The sequence below is a fragment of the Oncorhynchus mykiss genome, chromosome 25 (genome assembly GCF_057628025.1).
Source record: "Oncorhynchus mykiss isolate SJ-2025 chromosome 25, ASM5762802v1, whole genome shotgun sequence".
Lineage (NCBI taxonomy): Eukaryota > Metazoa > Chordata > Actinopteri > Salmoniformes > Salmonidae > Oncorhynchus > Oncorhynchus mykiss.
The window spans coordinates 17165626-17185418 of NC_143046.1; the positions used below are offsets into that span (position 1 = coordinate 17165626).

At 42.1% G+C, this 19793-nt stretch overlaps 1 protein-coding gene across 2 annotated transcripts; it reads left to right on the forward strand.

Annotated features, from left to right (window-relative positions):
• Positions 1 to 382: 382 nt before the first annotated feature.
• On the forward strand, positions 383 to 19569 carry LOC110504665 (cathepsin F). Of its 2 annotated transcripts, none has more exons than XM_021583434.3 (13): positions 383 to 1309; positions 4276 to 4386; positions 5164 to 5245; positions 5368 to 5432; positions 5536 to 5617; positions 5730 to 5843; positions 6607 to 6755; positions 8359 to 8455; positions 8565 to 8765; positions 10260 to 10324; positions 10456 to 10546; positions 10649 to 10707; positions 18144 to 19569. In XM_021583434.3, exons 1-13 carry the CDS (start codon positions 1076 to 1078, stop codon positions 18216 to 18218), a joined length of 1425 nt encoding a protein of 474 aa, XP_021439109.3. In that variant the 5' UTR covers positions 383 to 1075; the 3' UTR covers positions 18219 to 19569. The 2 variants fall into 2 exon arrangements, with proteins under 2 accessions (XP_021439109.3, XP_021439111.3); XM_021583436.3 differs by having other exon boundaries at positions 5539 to 5617.
• The last annotated feature ends 224 nt before the right edge of the window (positions 19570 to 19793 follow it).

A 19793-nucleotide genomic window follows, 5' to 3' on the forward strand; every position in this document is an offset into this window, starting at 1 on the left:
TGCAAAATAACCCATCATTAAACAAGAAGTAAACAAGAATACAAGCAGTTAACTGGCAAAACAGAACACTAAACTGATATCAGTATCACCCATACCAGCACAAGTTATTTCTCCTTTATCTGCATAAGGAATAGTTCATCACAGACTTCAGAGGTGTTGAGTAATATTTTGGATGTTGAAATATTTCAAAATTTGGCACCAAGTCTGAGCCAGTCTCTTCACAATAGGATATTAACAATTTATTGTCTCTGGAATGGATATTAATTCAAATATTATATGTATTAATATCTTATTATTATTATTCTTTTTTTTAACCCTTAATTTACCAGGTAAATTGACTGAGAACACGTTCTCATTTACAGCAACGACCTGGGGAATAGTAGATTATTAGGTGACCGTGATGGTTTGAGGGCCAGAATGAGAATTTAGCCAGGACACCAGGGTTAACATGCATACGCTTACAATAAATGCCATGGGATCTTTAGTGACCTCGGAGAGTCAGGACACCCGTTTAACTTCCCATCCGAAAGATTGCAATCTACACTGCCCTGGGGCATTGGGATTATTTTTTAGACCAGAGGAAAGGGTGCTTCCTACTGGCTCTCCACCACTACTTCCAGCAGCATCTGGTCTCCCATCCAGGGACTGACCAGAACCAACCCTATTTAGCTTCAGAAGCAAGGCAGCAGTAGGATGCAGAGGGTGGTATCTGCATATTTCCAGTCCCTGTAGCTCCGCGCACCATTGTTCCGTCGTTGTTTCAGACAACAATGGCCGTGTTTCAGAGCATCAAAACGATTGCAGGCTACTGCCGACTGACTGATCTACAAATCACCCATCAATGACTACTAACTATTGTAGCTCGGTCAGTCAGTCAGAATTTACCCATGATACATTGCGGGTTTGATCCTCTCGAACACGGCCATTGTAACCATTGTGTAACCATTTCTATTTGGGGCGGTCTTCTGATTTGTTGTGGCATTGATAGGTAACTAGGAAAACAAAAATCCCATTTTATAATCTCACCGTCCACCCTCGGTTGGAGTTTTACTGCTCTACAAACAGACGAGTCAACATGGACGTCGGATTTCGCCACCCTGTTCTTCTTTGCCTAATCCTAGCGGTTTTGGGCTCGGTTCTGGCCGATTTGGATGGCCCTTTGATGGGGGCACCCGGGTCTGCCGTCCGTTTGTCGGAAAACGACCCAGGTCTAAAGAAGGCACTGAAGTTTGCAGAAGAGCGCTATAACATGGGGTCCAATGCGATGCACGTTCGCAGAGTTAGCAAGATCCTCTCTGCCAGTAAACAGGTAGACTACAGTCTTGTGAAAATTAATATTTGTTTATTGTAATGTCATAACTTGTGCTATGTAAATAATTACATGTTATTAGCCTACAATGACGTTTATGTCCATTATGATTGTAGGCCATAATATGTGGCGAATAGGCCATCACAGATTTGATTTCGTTAGATAATACCGCCGCCTACGTCAGAGCGCACCAACCTGTGCTAGTGCATCTGAACTGCATGACATCTGTGTAACTCAGCCTAAATTGTTCTACTGCAGCCCAACCAAGCACTCTTAATATTTAACAATGCTTTCAGTGAAGTTTTCCACATGGTTAGCTAAGCCTATTCATACTGCCTAATGAACAGTGGCGACCCGTCATTCAGGGCAGGTGGAGCCCCACATTTTTTTGTGGCTTTGTTGGCATGCATTCCACCCACCAAGATTTACATGCTAAAATCACCACTGCTAATGACTATAGCCTGAAAGGCCTCTCTATATCCACATGACATTTTATGTCCACAGGAATAATGCCAGTGTCCCATGACTCCTATCCACTGGCAATTTTAGCATGTAAATCTTGGCATGGCAAAAATAAATACATGTGGGATGATGCCAGCAAAGCCACAACACTAAACAATACATTCATTGTACTATAATGGTGACAAACAGTGCCCACAAACAGGCTATCAGCTCAGTCTTGTCTGGCAGCGAAACAATTCATTCAGCCTCATTTACTGACTTTAAAAAAACATGGTTGACTTGCTTAAACAAATGTGCTTTCTACAGATAATTGAGATGTACAAACTATGGCATAAGGGGATAACAAGCAGATAAGAGGCAATTCGTAATTTCAATTAAGCCATTAATGAGTGAGCTAGGACGGACGAAGTCAATATAAATATTTGATCAGCACTTTTGAAATGTACAGCGACAGAATTCAGAACATGGGCCGTTCTTAGTGTTCTCCCTGTACACCAAGTCAGAACCGTAGGATAAATCAATGGGGCATATAAGCAGACAATAAAAGGTCTTACAATATTCAATGATTACATTTCGCTAAAACAGGTTATAGGCTACATGTGCACCACCAAGTCAGAACAGTACACGAAATTAAGAGGAAAAAATGGACCAAATTATTAGGGTGAGGCACATGGGCTACTAGCAGCTTAATACACAACATACACTTAGTATTACTTTCTTAGCTACAGTATACATATCTCTCTGGCATATTACATCATTTATGCAGCAGCATACAAGACATTTTTGGACTCTCCTAGTTGTGGCGTGTTGGTCCTTTTGTGGGCAAATTTAGTCTGGCATTCTCTGCATTCTCTGGGGGGGTTGAATCATGATGACGTCAGTGATCTTCAGGTCGTAGCTCTAGAAAGAGGCCAGAGTTCCCGATTTACAATTCGGAGTTGGATGAAAGTTCAAAACATATTTTCCCAGTCGTACTCGTTTTTCCCAATTCCCAGTTGTCTTGAACTCCCTAAAGTTAGATTTTGCAGTTTCGAGTTAAGTTGTTTTGGGCATTGCATGGTTCAGTGACAGCATGGCCAATGTTGAATGTTTATCATTTTAAACTAGGAAAAGACACCCTTAAATTTGGCTTGGGACAACACAGCTACTCCACTGAACAGCAGGCTAATGATTGCGTTGCAATGCTTGCAGTTAGCCAGTGATTCCTTCCAAACCACTCATTGTTGATTTCAAACTTGTTGTGTAATATTTATGGCCGATGAGCACCGATACGTTTTATCTATAATTTCTCTTTATTATTTATCTTCATATGACAAGGATTAAAAAGTATTTGCCAGTGGATTGTCAACTTGATTCATGATGATGACTGCTAGCTAAGATTTTGAAAGTATGATGTTGACATGATCAGTCCAATCAAAGCTACTGTAGCTATAACGTGATTTTATTTTTTATCTGTGACCAATGACCTTGAGCCTTCTTGGATGGGCACTTCTAATGTATGGCAGCATCCAAGGGGCTTGAATTTCCGACCTCTACCCTTTGACTTGGCGGTGACGTAGTGTCCCCATGAGTGACTGAACACTGAGCCAATCACGGCGCAACATTCCGTATTTTCTGCTGGCTTGCGCCACCGCCACAGAAAGCACGGAGCTAGGCTGAAACACCTGCATTTTGGAGCTCCCTTACTCAAGAAAACAAAAAAGATTCCATGTTTGTATGCGGCTTTATTAACTCAATGATATATATATTTTTTTACATTGTTTGCAAAATGATATGTGACACGTATTAATGCCAAAAAGCATTTTTATTTATTAAGTTATTTTATAAACGTGGGGCTCAACTAATCAAACTACATTTTGCAGTAGTTTGGTGGTAGTTAAGGTAGTGCTTTCAAGTAGTTAACTACTTTTTTTGCCATGTAGCTAACTACTTGAACTACACACTACTCTTTTTGCAAAAATAAAATATAGGTGAAGTAGGCAAGAATTTTCTTGCTTTTTCAGCATCAGATCTGCCAAATGATCACTTGAAACAGTTTGTGTTTAATAGGCTGTTACACATTCTGTTAACATGTGATCTGTTCTTGCAATTTGTAGTCTGACATTTCAGATTTACATATTATCACGAAGTAGTTTGGATGTAATGAACTACTTTTCCAGGGTAATTTTAGTTCAGTAAACTATGTTTCTTAAGGGTACCTTTTTAGTTTAACGTCTTTCAGTGTGAAGTAATTGGTAGCGTGATAAACTATCTTTTCAGAGTAACTTCCAACACTGGTTTCAACAAAACTATTGTCTCAGCCAGACAAGCTAACTAAGATACCTGTAATTTCCAGCATAATCAGCCCGTTTAGCCAGGCCTATAAATGCCATAATTACTGGATTAGGTCTTGAAAGTGACGTCAGAGCTAAATGGTATGCTAGATGGCAAAACAAAAACCGCGGAGTTGATGTTGTTTCTTTTTTCAAAGAGGCCACCTTCACTGTGTATTTCCTGCCTTGTAGCAGGTGAAGGGTATTCGATACAGCATCACGGTGGAACTAAGTAACACCCAGTGTAAAAAGGCTGCCAGACTGAGGATCTGTGACTTCTACCCAGAGGAACAAAACCTGAAGGTGAGGCCAGTATGTGTGTGTCTGTTTGTTTTTCTGTTTTAGGATGATAACGGTGTGGGTTGTTGGAGAGAGGGTTGCAGAGAAAGTACAGCTAAACTAATATCAGAGGCCTCCTCATCAACTCAAATAAAACCCCAATGTTTTGCAATAGTGAACATTGGCAATACCTAAACCACTCATTAAAAATAAACTGGCAACACTGAAGAGTGCCCAGTATCAAGGCCATTGTGTGTGTATCAGGGTCTACTGTAGGTTATTATAAACGTCTGTTCAGCTGTCCCTTCCACTAGTCATGTGACCAAGATAAATAACTTCTCATGACTTGGATTTGACACAGTGTTACTGCAGCTATGGGCACAAGCAGACCGCTACCGTTCCCTCTTTGTTCTGCCTGCTGTATTTGTTTTCATGACTTAGCAGAAACTTAATCAGAAATGTCTCCAAGGTCAAGGGAACGAAGTGTCTGTGGTGTTCACTCCTGTGCTTCACTTCTGTATAGGTTCAGAAATGGACTGTTGTTGACAGGAAATGAGTTATTATTGTTAACATTACACTACATATCCTTTGTATGTGGCCTGTGTGCTGTACCATTCCTCTGTTTAAACAGCTCATTTCATTTGACGTGAATCATTTAAACAGGCATTTCCCTAAAGTGCACATAACAATACATTACGTTTTAATATACTGTATATAAAGAAGTCATGAACACAGTAGCTAAATAAAATAAACAGGTTATCTCACTAACCATGTTCTCTCCGCTGATGTGTTCTCTGTCAGACAGAGGTATGTGTGTTTGAGGTCTGGGACATTCCCTGGGAGAGCAAGTCCACCCTTCTCAAACAGAAGTGCCAGCCAGCAGGTTAGTGTCATTGGTTCAACTGTGGAACTAAAGTTACCTTTGTGCATTTATTTGTTTCGGGATTGTTTGTATAAATACTCATAGCTACATCCTAATTGTTTTTCATGATCATTGGTTTCCAGTTGATCCCAAACCAGTTGAGACCAACAAAGTTGAATTTCTGCCCCTCTCCACCAAACCAGTTGAGGTAATAGAAAACATAGCGTTTGTGTGTTTTTGAGTTTCTCTTTTATTCTGTATGTGTAAATATTTAATCTACTTGTGAATAATCAACTTGTCTTTTGTGACAGGAGTCAGTGGATTCTGTGGAGCTTCTGGGTCAGTTCAAAGAGTTCATGGTCAGATACAATAGGACTTACAGCAGCCAAGAGGGTGAGAGAGAAATGTCAATCCATCATTTTACACAATACCATCCATCCACCTCCACAGATGAGATGGTAAAACATCTAAACATAACATTTTTGTCTGACCTTTGCTGCTACAGAGGCTGACCGGCGGCTGCGTGTCTTCCATGAGAACTTGAAGACTGCCGAGAAGCTCCAGTCTCTGGACCAGGGCACAGCCGAGTACGGGGTCACCAAGTTCAGCGACCTCACAGGTGTGTGTGTGTGTGCACGCACATGTGTGAGAATGCAGATTAACAAGCCTGAAGCAATTCCAGAACAACCACTGAGCGTGCTGGAGAGCTCACTGTCTGCCCTCTCTGGAGCAACAGCACTTCCTGTGTGTGATTCTGTGACAGTTTAAAACATGTTCCCTTGCAAAGAGAGCTAATCTGTTGAGTAATTTCTCTTCTACGTAGTTGATTTAGAGCCTTGCATAGGAATGGATTTGAATCCAGAGCCCTACCCATGCCTGTGGCGCTCAGGCCCCACCCTACCAATGGCCCGATTACTTCTGCCAAATTTAAGCCCCGGCTCAAAACCCCAAATCAGAAATAACCTCCTCCGTTAGTAAATCTATTAGCTGCTCCTCTCTGTCTGTCACTCACTCCCTGCATGCAGCTTGTTCTGCATGCTCTCTGAGTGTCTCCTGACTTGTATTTGACGAGGTTGAAACACCTCTGACACCATGTTTGACCTTAGTCGGCAGCAGAGCATGAGCAAATGGCTCAGCTTCAAAATGTTAGTGATCAATTTAATGACACCCGAGTCCTGACCGTACCCTAGTTATTAATGAAAAAACAGACCCTACCCAGCCCTAACCCAATGTATAATGTCGGGGCCCGTCGGGCTCTGGTCGGGTAGCAGAGCTCTAAGCTAGTTCCACAAAGCTACAGTACAACTCCTCAGCTGTACACTGTGAATAATCCTTCTCTCTTCTTCCTCTCCTCCCTCGACCCTCTTTTTCTCTCCCTCCAGAGGAGGAGTTTAGGACTCTGTACCTGAACCCCCTGCTGAGCCAGCAGAACCTCCAGCAGTCCATGAAGCCTGCAGCCATGCCCCGTGGCCCCGCCCCGCCCAACTGGGACTGGAGAGAGCATGGAGCGGTCAGCCCCGTCAAGAACCAGGTAGGACCGGGTTTAGAGATTGTCTTACAGACTAGAAATGACTACAGGTACGACTGTAAATGTTTACAGTGGGGCAAAAAAGTATTTACTCAGCCACCAATTGTGCAAGTTCTCCCACTTAAAAAGATGAGAGAGCCCTGTAATTTTCATCATAGGTGCACTTCAACTATGACAGACAAAATGAGAAAAAAAATCCAGAAAATCACATTGTAGGATTTTTAATGAATTTATTTGCAAATTATGGTGGAAAATAAGTATTTGGTCAATAACAAAAGTTTATCTCAATACTTTGTTATATACCCTTTGTTGGCAATGACAGAGGTCAAACGTTTTCTGTAAGGTTTTCACACACTGTTGCTGGTGTTTTGGCCCATTCCTCCATGCAGATCTCCTCTAGAGCAGTGATGTTTTGGGGCTGTTGCTGGGCAACACAGACTTTCAACTCCCTCCAAAGATTTTCTATGAGGTAGAGATCTGGAGACTGGCTAGGCCACTCCTGGACCTTGAAATGCTTCTTACGAAGCCACTCCTTCGTTGCCCGGGCGGTGTGTTTGGGATCATTGTCATGCTGAAAGACCCAGCCACGTTTCATCTTCAATGCCCTTGCTGATGGAAGGAGGTTTTCACTCAAAATCTCACGATGCATGGCCCCATTCATTCTTTCCTTTACACGGATCAGTCGTCCTGGTCCCTTTGCAGAAAAACAGCCCCAAAGCATCATGTTTCCACCCCCATGCTTCACAGTAGGTATGGTGTTCTTTGGATGCAACTCGGCATTCTCCATTCTTCCCATTCTTCTCATTCTCCAGTCCTCCAAACACGACGAGTTGAGTTTTTACCAAAAAGTTATATTTTGGTTTCATCTGACCATATGACATTCTCCTAATCTTCTTCTGGATCATCCAAATGCTCTCTAGCAAACTTCAGACAGAAGCTGCCTTTTGCAGATTCAGTCTTCCCAGCCTGGTGCAGGTCTACAATTTTGTTTCTGGTGTCCTTTGACAGCTCTTTGGTCTCGGCCATAGTGGAGTTTGGAGTGTGACTGAGGTTGTGGACAGGTGTCTTTTATACTGATAACAAGTTCAAACAGGTGCCATTATTACAGGTAACGAGTGGAGGACAGAGGAGCCTCTTAAAGAAGAAGTTACAGGTCTGTGAGAGCCAGAAATCTTGCTTGTTTGTAGGTGACCAAATACTTATTTTCCACCATAATTTGCAAATCAAATCATTAAAAATCCTACAATGTGATTTTCTGGATTTTCTTTTTTCTCATTTTGTCTGTCATAGTTGAAGTGTACCTATGATGAAAATTACAGGCCTCTCTCATCTTTTTAAGTGGGAGAACTTGCACAATTGGTTTCTGACTAAATACTTTTTTGCCCCACTGTATGTATGATTTGTATTTCTGATCGGGCAAATAAACTTAAGGCTTTATATAGCATTCATAAAGTATTAATGACTCTGCTTTGATGGTTCACTAAACATTTATAGGTACGCAAAAGTCATACTTTCATTCATACTGTAGATATGACACAATTCATGGAAAATGTGGAGGTAGGTAAGGCCTGTGTGTTTATGACTGATTGTGTGGTTTGTATTGCAGGGCATGTGTGGTTCTTGCTGGGCATTCTCAGTGACAGGAAACATTGAGGGCCAGTGGTTTGTGAAAACGGGTAAACTAGTGTCTCTCTCTGAGCAAGGTAAGCACAAGCATTTGTAGGTATCATACACTTACCTGTACAACAGTACTGTTTCCCTTTTCTCCATAAGAGCCTTGAATTGATTGGTTCAATGTCCTGTCACCCACAGAGCTGGTGGACTGTGATACTGTGGACCAGGCCTGTGGGGGCGGGCTTCCATCAAATGCATATGAAGCTATCGAGAAGCTGGGTGGTCTGGAGACAGAGACTGACTACAGCTACACCGGCAAGAAGCAGAGCTGTGACTTCACCACAGACAAAGTCACCGCCTACATCAACAGCTCCGTGGAGCTGTCCAAGGACGAGAACGGCGAGTGGAAGGAGAACAACACTTTGAAAAAAGTAGTGTGAGAGAGAGCCGAGTGGATAGGGTACACCGAGAGAAAGACACAGATGATAGGTTGAAGGTTTGGATGAAGATTGAACAATGTGGTACAGATGATAGGTTGAAGGTTTGGATGATGATTGAACAATGTGGTACAGATGATAGGTTGAAGGTTTGGATGAAGACTGAACAATGTGGTACAGATGATAGGTTGAAGGTTTGGATGATGATTGAACAATGTGGTACAGATGATAGGTTGAAGGTTTGGATGAAGATTGAACAATGTGGTACAGATGATAGGTTGAAGGTTTGGATGAAGATTGAACAATGCGGTACAGATGATAGGTTGAAGGTTTGGATGATGATTGAACAATGTGGTACAGATGATAGGTTGAATAATGTGGTACAGATGATAGGTTGAACAATGTGGTACAGATGATAGGTTGAAAGTTTGGATGATGATTGAACAATGTGGTACAGATGATAGGTTGAAGGTTTGGATGATGATTGAACAATGTGGTACAGATGATAGGTTGAAGGTTTGGATGATGATTGAACAATGTGGTACAGATGATAGGTTGAAGGTTTGGATGAAGACTGAACAATGTGGTACAGATGATAGGTTGATAGGTTGAACAATGTGGTACAGATGATAGGTTGAACAATGTGGTACAGATGATAGGTTGAACAATGTGGTACAGATGATAGGTTGAACAATGTGGTACAGATGATAGGTTGAACAATGCGGTACAGATGATAGGTTGAACAATGCGGTACAGATGATAGGTTGAACAATGTGGTACAGATGATAGGTTGAACAATGTGGTACAGATGATAGGTTGAACAATGCGGTACAGATGATAGGTTGAACAATGCGGTACAGATGATAGGTTGAACAATGCGGTACAGATGATAGGTTGAACAATGTGGTACAGATGATAGGTTGAACAATGTGGTACAGATGATAGGTTGAACAATGCGGTACAGATGATAGGTTGAACAATGCGGTACAGATGATAGGTTGAACAATGCGGTACAGATGATAGGTTGAACAATGCGGTACAGATGATAGGTTGAACAATGCGGTACAGATGATAGGTTGAACAATGCGGTACAGATGATAGGTTGAACAATGCGGTACAGATGATAGGTTGAACAATGTGGTACAGATGATAGGTTGAACAATGTGGTACAGATGATAGGTTGAACAATGCGGTACAGATGATAGGTTGAACAATGCGGTACAGATGATAGGTTGAACAATGCGGTACAGATGATAGGTTGAACAATGCGGTACAGATGATAGGTTGAACAATGCGGTACAGATGATAGGTTGAACAATGCGGTACAGATGATAGGTTGAACAATGCGGTACAGATGATAGGTTGAAGGTTTGGATGAAGATTGAACAATGCGGTACAGATGGAAGAGGGTTGGCTTCATGTGTTAATCTTGGTTTCCTTCCCTTTTTATGTTTAGAAATCGCTGCTTGGCTGGCTGAGAACGGACCAGTATCTGTGGCCCTGAACGCATTCGCAATGCAGGTAACAGGCCTCACTGCAGTATGCTCCTTATTGATACTTAAATTAGCATCACTAAAACACAACTGAACAATGAAGTGACTAGTATCTATCTATCTAATCCCACCTGCTTTTCTCTCCTTGTTTCTCCTCAGTTCTACAGGAAGGGCGTGTCCCACCCTCTGAAGATATTTTGCAACCCCTGGATGATTGACCATGCAGTGCTGCTCGTGGGCTACGGAGAACGTGAGACTGACTACTTATTTACCTTACATTAGCCTAGCGTAATAACAACACTGATGAGTCAGAATGTGTGAGTCATGTGTGTCTGGTTGTTTCTGTGTACAGGTCAAGGCAAGCCTTTCTGGGCCATCAAGAACAGCTGGGGAGAGGACTATGGAGAACAGGTAAGAGGAAGCTGTCACAGTGAATCTCTATGACAAGGAGTTATGTGGGGATTTGCAAACAGTGTATTTGTTTACAATGCATGCATAAAACCTACTCTTAGAAAAAAGGTGCTATCAAGAACCAAAAAGGGTTATTTCGGCTGAACCCCCCTTTGGTTCCAGGTAGAATCCTTTTGGTTCCAAATAGAACCATTTTGGGTTCCATTTCAAAACAAATGTTATTTGTCACATGCGCCGAAAACAACAGGCAGTGAAATGCCTACTCACAAGCCCTTAACCAACATTGCAGTTAAAGAGAAATAAGTGTAAAAAATACAAGTAACAAATAATTAAAGAGCAGCAGTAAAATAACAATACAGGTGGTACCGGTACAGAGTCAATGAGCTGGGGCACCGGTGAGTTGAGCTAATATGTACATGTAGGTAGAGTTAAAGTGACTATGCAAAGATGATAAACAGAGAGTAGCAGCAGCGTAAAAGGGGGGGGGGGGGGGGGGGGCAATACAAATAGTCTGGGTATCCATTTGAAAAGCTGTTCAGGAGTCTTATGACTTGGGGGAAGAAGATGTTAAGAAGTCTTTTGGACCTAGACTTGGCGCTCCGGTACCGCTTGCCGTGCGGTAACTGAGAGAACAATCTATGACTAGGGTGGCTGAAGTCTTTTTGACAATTTGTAGGGCTTTCTTCTGACACCGCCTGGTATAGAGGTCCTGGATGGCAGCTTGGCCCAAGTGATGTACTGGACCATATGCACTACCCTCTGTAGTGCCTTGCGGTTCGGAGGCTGAGCAGTTTCCATAACAGGCATTGATGCAACAAGTCAGGATGCTCTCAATGGTGCAGCTGTAGAACTTTTTGAGGATCTCAGGACCCATACCAAATCTTTTCAGTATCCTGAGGAGGAATAGGCTTTGTCGTGCCCTCTTCACGACACTCTTGGTGTGTTTGGACTAGAGGTCGACCGATTATGATTTTAATGCTGATACCGATTTTATTGGCGGACCAAAAAAGCCGATACCGATTAATCGGCAGATTTAAAAATAAAAAAACATTTAAATTTAAAAAAATGTTTGTAATAATGACAATTACAACAATACTGAAAAAAAAACACTTATTTTAACTTAATATAATACATCAAAATCAGCTTAGCCTCAAGTAGATAATGAAACATGTTCAATTTGGTTTAAATAATGCAAAAACAATGTTGGAGAAGAACGTAAAAGTGCAATATGTGCTATGTTAGAAAGCTAACGTTTCAGTTCCTTGCTCAGAACATGAGAACATATGAAAGCTGGTGGTTCCTTTTAACATGAGTCTTCAATATTCCCAGGTAAGAAGTTTTAGGTTATAGTTATTATAGGACTATTTCCCTCTATACCATTTGTATTTCATTAACCTTTGACTATTAGATGTTCTTATAGGCACTTTAATATTGCCAGTGTAACAGTATAGCTTCCGTCCCTCTCCTCGCTCCTCCCTGGGCTCGAACCAGCAACACAACGACCACAGCCACCACATCGAAGCAGCGTTACCCATGCAGAGCAAGGGAAACAACCAACCCAAGGCTCAGAGCGAGTGAAGTTTGAAACGCTAACTAGCCAGCCTCATCTCGGGAGTTGATAGGTTTGAAGTCATAAACAGCGCAATGCTTGACGCACAACGAAGAGCAGCTGGTAAAATGCACTAAAGTGTTGTTTGAATGAATGTTTACGCGCCTGCTTCTGCCTACCACCGCTCAGTCAGATACTTAGATACTTGTATGCTTGTATGCTCAGTCAGATTATATACAAAACAGGACACGCTAGATAATATCTAGTAATATCATCAACCATGTGTAGTTAACTAGTGATTATGATTGATTGTTTTTTATAAGATAAGTTTAATGCTAGCTAGCAACTTACCTTGGCTTACTGCATTTGCGTAACAGGCAGTCTCCTTGTGGAGTGCAACGAGAGAGAAGCAGGTCGTTATTGCGTTGGACTAGTTAACTGTTTGTGACAGGTTGCAAGATTGGATCCCTGGAGCTGACAATGTGAAAATGTGTCTTTCTGCCCCTGAACGAGCCAGTTAACCCAACGTTCCTAGGCCGTCATTGAAAATAAGAATGTGTTATTAACTGACTTGCCTAGTTAAATAAAGATTTAAATAAAGGTGTAAAAAAAAAATTGTCGCCCAAAAATACTGATTTCCGGTTGTTATGAAAACTTGACATCAGCCCTAAATAATCGTCCATTCTGATTAATCGGTCGACCTCTAGTTTGGACCATGTTAGTTTGCTGATGTGTACACCAAGGAATTTGAAGCTCTCAACCTGCTTCACTACAGCCCTGTCAATGAGAATGGGGGCGTGCTCGGTCCTCCTCTTCCTGTAGTCCACAATCATCTCCTTTGTCTTGATCACATTGAGGGAGAGGTTGTTGTCCTGGAACCACACGGCCAGGTCTCTGATCTCCTCCCTATAGGCTGTCTCATCATTGTTGGTGATCAGGCCTACCATTGTTGTGTCTTCGGCAAACTTAATGATGGTGTTGGAGTCGTGCTTGGCCATGCAGTCCTGAGTGAACAGGGAGTACAGGAGGGGACTGAGCATGCACCCCTGAGGGGCCCCCGTGTTGGGGATCAGTGTGGCGGATGTGTTGTTACCTACCCTTATCACCTAGGGGTGGCCCATCAGGAAGTCCAGGATCCAGTTGCAGAGGGGGGTGTTTAGTCCCAGCGTCCTTAGCTTAGTGATGAGCTTTGAGGGCACTATGGTGTTAAACGCTGAGCTGTAGTCAATGAATAGCATTCTCACATAGGTGTTCCTTTTGTCCAGGTGGGAAAGGGCAATGTGGAGTTTTTTTTTCTCTTGCTCACAGATTAAACTGAAGAAATGCTAAATGTACATTACTAATAACTGCAAAACACTCTTTTAAAATACATAACGCATAATACGTGACAAATAGAATATTGAACAATTGTAAACATTACAGGATATTTTTCATGATGGAAATTTTAAATATTAAAATGGTTTTAAAAATATATATTTTTTGGGAGAACCATTTAAGAGCTAGAGTTATTATACAGTCTGATAGCAGTGGGTAGAGCAGTGGTTCGTACAGGGAGTAATACAGGACAGTTCTTGGCTGTTTCTCAGGAGCCTGGTGGTGCAGTTACCTCTTTTTGGAGGGAGCAGGTCATTCAGTGGATGGTCGAGTGTGCATGTCCTTCACCAGATGCACTGCAGCCTTGCTCTCGCCTGCTCTGCAATATCGCAATAGAGATTGCATCATCTGTTGATCTGTTGGGGCGGTATGCAAATTGGAGTGGGTCTAGGGTTTCTGGGATAATGGTGTTGATGTGAGCCATGACCAGCCTTTCAAAGCTACAGACATGACTGCTACGGGTTGGTATTCATTTTAGGCAGGTTACCTTGGTGTTCTTGGGCACAGTGACTATGGTGGTCTGCTTGAAACATGTTGGTAGTAAAGACTCCGTCAGGGATAGGTTGAAAATGTCAGTGAAGACACTTGCCAGTTGGTCAGCGTATGCTCTGAGTACACGTCCTGGTAATCCGTCTGGCCCTGCGACCTTGTGAATGTTGACCCGTTTAAAGATCTCTAAGAAGTAATTTAGCTTGTCTGGTAGGCTTGTTTCACAGGGCAGCTCGCGGCTGTGCTTCTCTTTGTAGTCTGTAGTAGTTTGCAAGCCCTGCCACATCCGACGAGCGTCGGCGCCAGTGTAGTACGACTCAGTCTTAGGCCTGTGTTTGATGGTTCGTCGGAGGGCATAGCTGGATTTCTTATAAGCTTTCATGTTAGAGTCCCGCTCCTTGAAAGCAGCTCAGTGCGGATGTTGCCTGTAATCCTTGGCTCCTGGCTGGGGTATGTACGTACAGTCACTGTGGGGACGACGTCGTAGATGCACTTAATGATGAAACCATTGACTGATGTTGTGTCCTCATGAATGCCATCGGAAGAATCCTGGAACCTATTCCAGTCTGCTAGCAAAACAGTCCTGTAGTTTAGCATTACTTTTCTGCTCTTTTGCACACCAATATATCTACCTGTACATGACCATCTGATCATTTATCACTCCAGTGTTAATCTGCAAAATTGTAATTATTCGCCTACCTCCTCATGCCTTTTGCACACAATTTATATAGACTCCCCTTTTTTTCTACTGTGTTATTGACTTGTTAATTGTTTACTCCATGTGTAACTCTGTTTGTTCACACTGCTATGCTTTATCTTGGCCAGGTCGCAGTTGCAAATGAGAACTTGTTCTCAACTAGCCTACCTGGTTAAATAAAGGTGTTCTCAACTAGCCTACCTGGTTAAATAAAGGTGTTCTCAACTAGCCTACCTGGTTAAATAAAGGTGTTCTCAACTAGCCTACCTGGTTAAATAAAGGTGTTCTCAACTAGCCTACCTGGTTAAATAAAGGTGTTCTCAACTAGCCTACCTGGTTAAATAAAGGTGTTCTCAACTAGCCTACCTGGTTAAATAAAGGTGTTCTCAACTAGCCTACCTGGTTAAATAAAGGTGTTCTCAACTAGCCTACCTGGTTAAATAAAGGTGTTCTCAACTAGCCTACCTGGTTAAATAAAAAATAAATAAAATAAAAAATCTGCTTCATCTGACCACTTTTTTTATTTATTTACTGAGTCATTGGTGCTTCCTGTTTTTAGTTTTTGCTTGTAAGCAGGAATCGGGAGGATGGAATTATGGTCTGATTTGCCAAATGGAGGGCGAGGGAGAGCTTTGTGTGTGTGTGGAGTAAAGGTGGTCCAGAGTTTATTTTATTAAATAAATAAAAAATTGCCCTCTGGTTGCACATTTAACATGCAGGTAGAAATGATGTAAAACAGATTTAAGTTTCCCTGCATTAAAGTCCCCGGCCACTAGGTGCGCCGCCTCTGGATGAGTGTTTTCCTGTTTGTTTATGGCCATATACAGCTCATTGAGTGCGGTCTTAGTGCCAGCATCGGTTTGTGGTGGTAAATAGACAGATACGAAGAATATAGATGAAAACTCTCTTGGTAAATGGTGTAAAGTATAACTTATCATGAACCTTGAGACGTCCTTAGATAACGTGCACCAGCTGTTGTTTACGAATATACATAGACCGCCACCCCTGGTCTTACCAGAGGCTGCTGTTCTATCCTGCCGAAGAAGCATTAAACCCGCCAGCGGTATGTTATTCATGTCGTCGTTCAGCCACAACTTGGTGAAACATAAGATATTACATTGTTTTATGTCCCGTTGGTAGGATATACAGTGAGTGAAAAAAGTATTTGAACCCCTGCTGATTTTGTACGTTTGCCCACTGACAAAGAAATGATCAGTCTATAATTTTAATGGTAGGTTTATTTGAACAGTGAGAGACAGAATAACAACAACAAAATCCAGAAAAACGCATGTCAAAAATGTTATAAATTGATTTTCATTTTAATGAGAAATAAGTATTTGACTCCTCTGCAAAACACGACTTAGTACTTGGTGGCAAAACCCTTGTTGGCAATCACAAGGTCAGATGTTTCTTGTAGTTGGTCACCAGGTTTGCCCACATCTCAGGAGGGATTTTGTCCCACTCCTCTTTGCAGATCTTCTCCAAGTCATTAAGGTTTCGAGGCTGACGTTTGGCAACTCGAACCTTCAGCTCTCTCCACAGATTTTCTATTGGATTAAGGTCTGGAGTCTGCTAAGCCACTCCAGGACATTAATGTGCTTCTTCTTGAGCCACTCCTTTGTTGCCTTGGCTGTGTGTTTTGGGTCATTGTCATGCTGGAATACCCATCCATGACCCATTTTCAATGCCCTGGCTGAGGGAAGGAGGTTCTCACCCAAGATTTGACGGTACATGGCCCCGTCCATCGTCCCTTTGATGCGGTGAAGTTGTCCTGTCCCCTTAGCAGAAAAACACCCTCAAGGCATAATGTTTTCACCTCCATGTTTGACGGTGGGGATGGTGTTCTTGGGGTCATAGGCATCATTCCTCCTCCTCCAAACACGGCGAGTTGAGTGGATGCCAAAGAGCTCCATTTTGGTCTCATCTGACCACAACACTTTCACCCAGTTGTCCTCTGAATCATTCAGATGTTCATTGGCAAACTTCAGACGGGCATGTATATGTGCTTTCTTGAGCAGGGGGACCTTGCGGGCGCTGCAGGATTTCAGTCCTTCACGGCCTAGTATGTTACCAATTGTTTTCTTGGTGACTATGGTCCCAGCTGCCTTGAGATCATTGACAAGATCCTCCCGTGTAGTTCTGGGCTGATTCCTCACCATTCTCATGATCATTGCAACTCCACGAGGTGAGATCTTGCATGGAGCCCCAGGCCGAGGGAGATTGACAGTTCTTTTGTGTTTCTTCCATTTGCGAATAATCGCACCAACTGTTGTCACCTTCTCACCAAGCTGCTTGGCGATGGTCTTGTAGCCCATTCCAGCCTTGTGTAGGTCTAAAATCTTGTCCCTGACATCCTTGGAGAGCTCTTTGGTCTTGGCCATGGTGGAGAGTTTGGAATCTGAGTGATTGCTTCTGTGGACAGGTCTTTTATACAGGTAACAAACTGAGATTAAGAGCACTCCCTTTAAGAGTGTGCTCCTAATCTCAGCTCGTTACCTGTATAAAAGACACCTGGGAGCCAGAAATCTTTCTGATTGAGAGGGGGTCAAATACTTATTTCCCTCATTAAAATGCAAATCAATTTATAACATTTTTGACATACGTTTTTTCTAGATTTTTTTTGTTGTTATTCTGTCTCTCACTGTTCAAATAAACCTACCATTAAAATTATAGACTGACAATTTCTTTGTCAGTGGGCAAACGTACAAATCAGCAGGGGATCAAATACTTTTTTCCCTCACTGTACATGCTTGTAGCGCATCTATTTTGTTATCCAATGATTTTATGTTGGTAGAGGCAGATTACACACTCATCGTCGGTTCCTTACAAGGCACCCAGACCTACGTCCCTGATATCTCCGTCTCCTTTTCATGCCAATGACAGGGATTAGGGCCTTGTCTGAAGTAAATCCTTTGCGTCTGACTCGTTAAAGAAAAAAATATTCTAGTACGGGGTGAGTAATCACTGTCCTGATAATATCTAGAAGCTCTTTTCGGTCATAGGAGACGGTGGCAGAAACATTATGTACAAAATAAGTTACAAATAACGCGAAAAAACAGACACTAGCACAATTAGTTCGGGGACCGTAAACCGGCAGCCATCTCTTCCGGCGCCATTACCTGCTCCTTTCCACAGAGGGTTCTACGTGGAACCCCAAATAATTTTACTTGGATCTAAAATAGCTTCTGTGGGGACAGCCGCCGAACCCTTTTGGAACCCTTTTTTTCTGAGTGAAGTCAAGCCTGAACTCTTGGAACATATTGTGCAAATAGAAGTTTTGACGTGTATTTTTGTGTTCATGTCTTGTTGCCTGTTCCTTCCTTCCAGGGTTACTACTACCTGTACAGGGGATCCAGGCTCTGTGGGATCAACAAGATGTGCTCGTCTGCCATTGTGAACTAGGCGAGAACACACACACACATTTATTTCAACATGCATATACACACACACACACACACACACACACATGACCGGAATAATAGTTGATGCCAATCTTTTCCTGGCACAAAAAACAAACTCAACACCCTCCCCCAAACATGTACACACACACACACACCTACAAACTGACCAAACTGCAATGCTACTCACCCTGCCCCCATAATTGTGTAGTCAGAACAGTGCACTGGAAGACCTGTTGACACCTTGAAATAGAAGAGGCAGTATTCATTCATACCTCACCTCATTCTTCTTTACCAAAACAAGCCAGCTCCGATTAAGTTATAGTTTCAAGGTAGTACTGATCTTTTGTTGTGATTTTACTATAGGTTTTTACATTTTAGCTAGACTGAACAAAAATATAAACAAAACATGCAACAATTAACAACTTTACTGAGTTACAGTTCATGTAAGGAAATCATTCTATTGAAATAAATAAATTAGGCCCTAATCTATGGATTTCACATGACTGGGCATGGGCACACCCACTTGGGAATAGGTGGTCCTATGACCAAGTGGGAGGGCATAGGCACACCCACTTGGGAGCCAGGCCCACCCACTGGGTAGCAGTCAGCATGCCAATTGCACACTTGCTCAACACTTTAGACATCTGCAGCATTGTGTTGTTTGACAAAACAACACATTTTTTTGTGGGTGTTTATTGTCCCCAGCACAAGGTGCACCTTTGTAATGATCATTCTGTTTAATCAGCTTCTTGATATGCCACACCTATCAGGTGGCTGGATTATCATGGCAGAGAGAATTGCTCACTAACAGGCATGTAAACAAATGTGTGCACTCAATTAGAGAAATAAGCTTTTTATGGAACATTTCTGGGATCTTGTATTTCAGCTCATGAAAGATGGGACCAACACTACATGTTGCTTAAATTTTTGTTCAGTATAGTAGTCTTTTTAGAATATTTTATTTAATTGTTGTGTTTTAGGCAGAGGTAAATTCTGGCATCTATCTCTTTACAATAACAGAGTCTAAATGAGTTCAGTAATGCTTTTTGGTGTCCGTTATGTTCCCCTGAATGTGACCACTGCTGATGCTCTAGAATTAATGCTTGTGCATTTTTGCTAGTTTCCCCTCTGTTGTAACTTGTTCAGTGCAATACCATGTAATGTCAATCTCTCCCTTGTTTACCATTTACAACTTCACTGTACAAGTATTTAGAATGAGTGGGTTTGCAATGGTTTCTGGGATTGTAAAAGGATCATACATTGGCTGATGTGTAGCCTATTAACTGTGTTACATATTGCTGTGCTGTGTAACTAGACAAACTAAGGTTGAATAAAACATATTTTAGCCTTTATCTTTTGTGAGCTGTCATTTCTGACGTCAATATCTATGTTGTCTGGCTCATTGGAGAAACACATACTATCTATTCACAGCAGCATTCGGTTCTTGAATGCTCCCCAGACAAGGAAAATAATACAACTACAGACAGAAGGGTTAGTTATAAATATATTTGCTAGCTTTAACTCTTTGCTATAAGTCCCGTAGTGAAACTGGGGTAAGAGCTGCTGAAAAGGAAAG

Coding starts and splice junctions, on each gene's coding strand:
- LOC110504665 (XM_021583434.3), top strand. CDS start 1,076: ATGGACGTCGGATTTCGCCACCCTGTTCTTCTTTGCCTAATCCTAGCG. Junction 4,387..5,163: donor CAGAGGAACAAAACCTGAAG/GTGAGGCCAGTA, acceptor GTTCTCTGTCAG/ACAGAGGTATGTGTGTTTGA. Junction 5,618..5,729: donor GACTTACAGCAGCCAAGAGG/GTGAGAGAGAAA, acceptor TTGCTGCTACAG/AGGCTGACCGGCGGCTGCGT.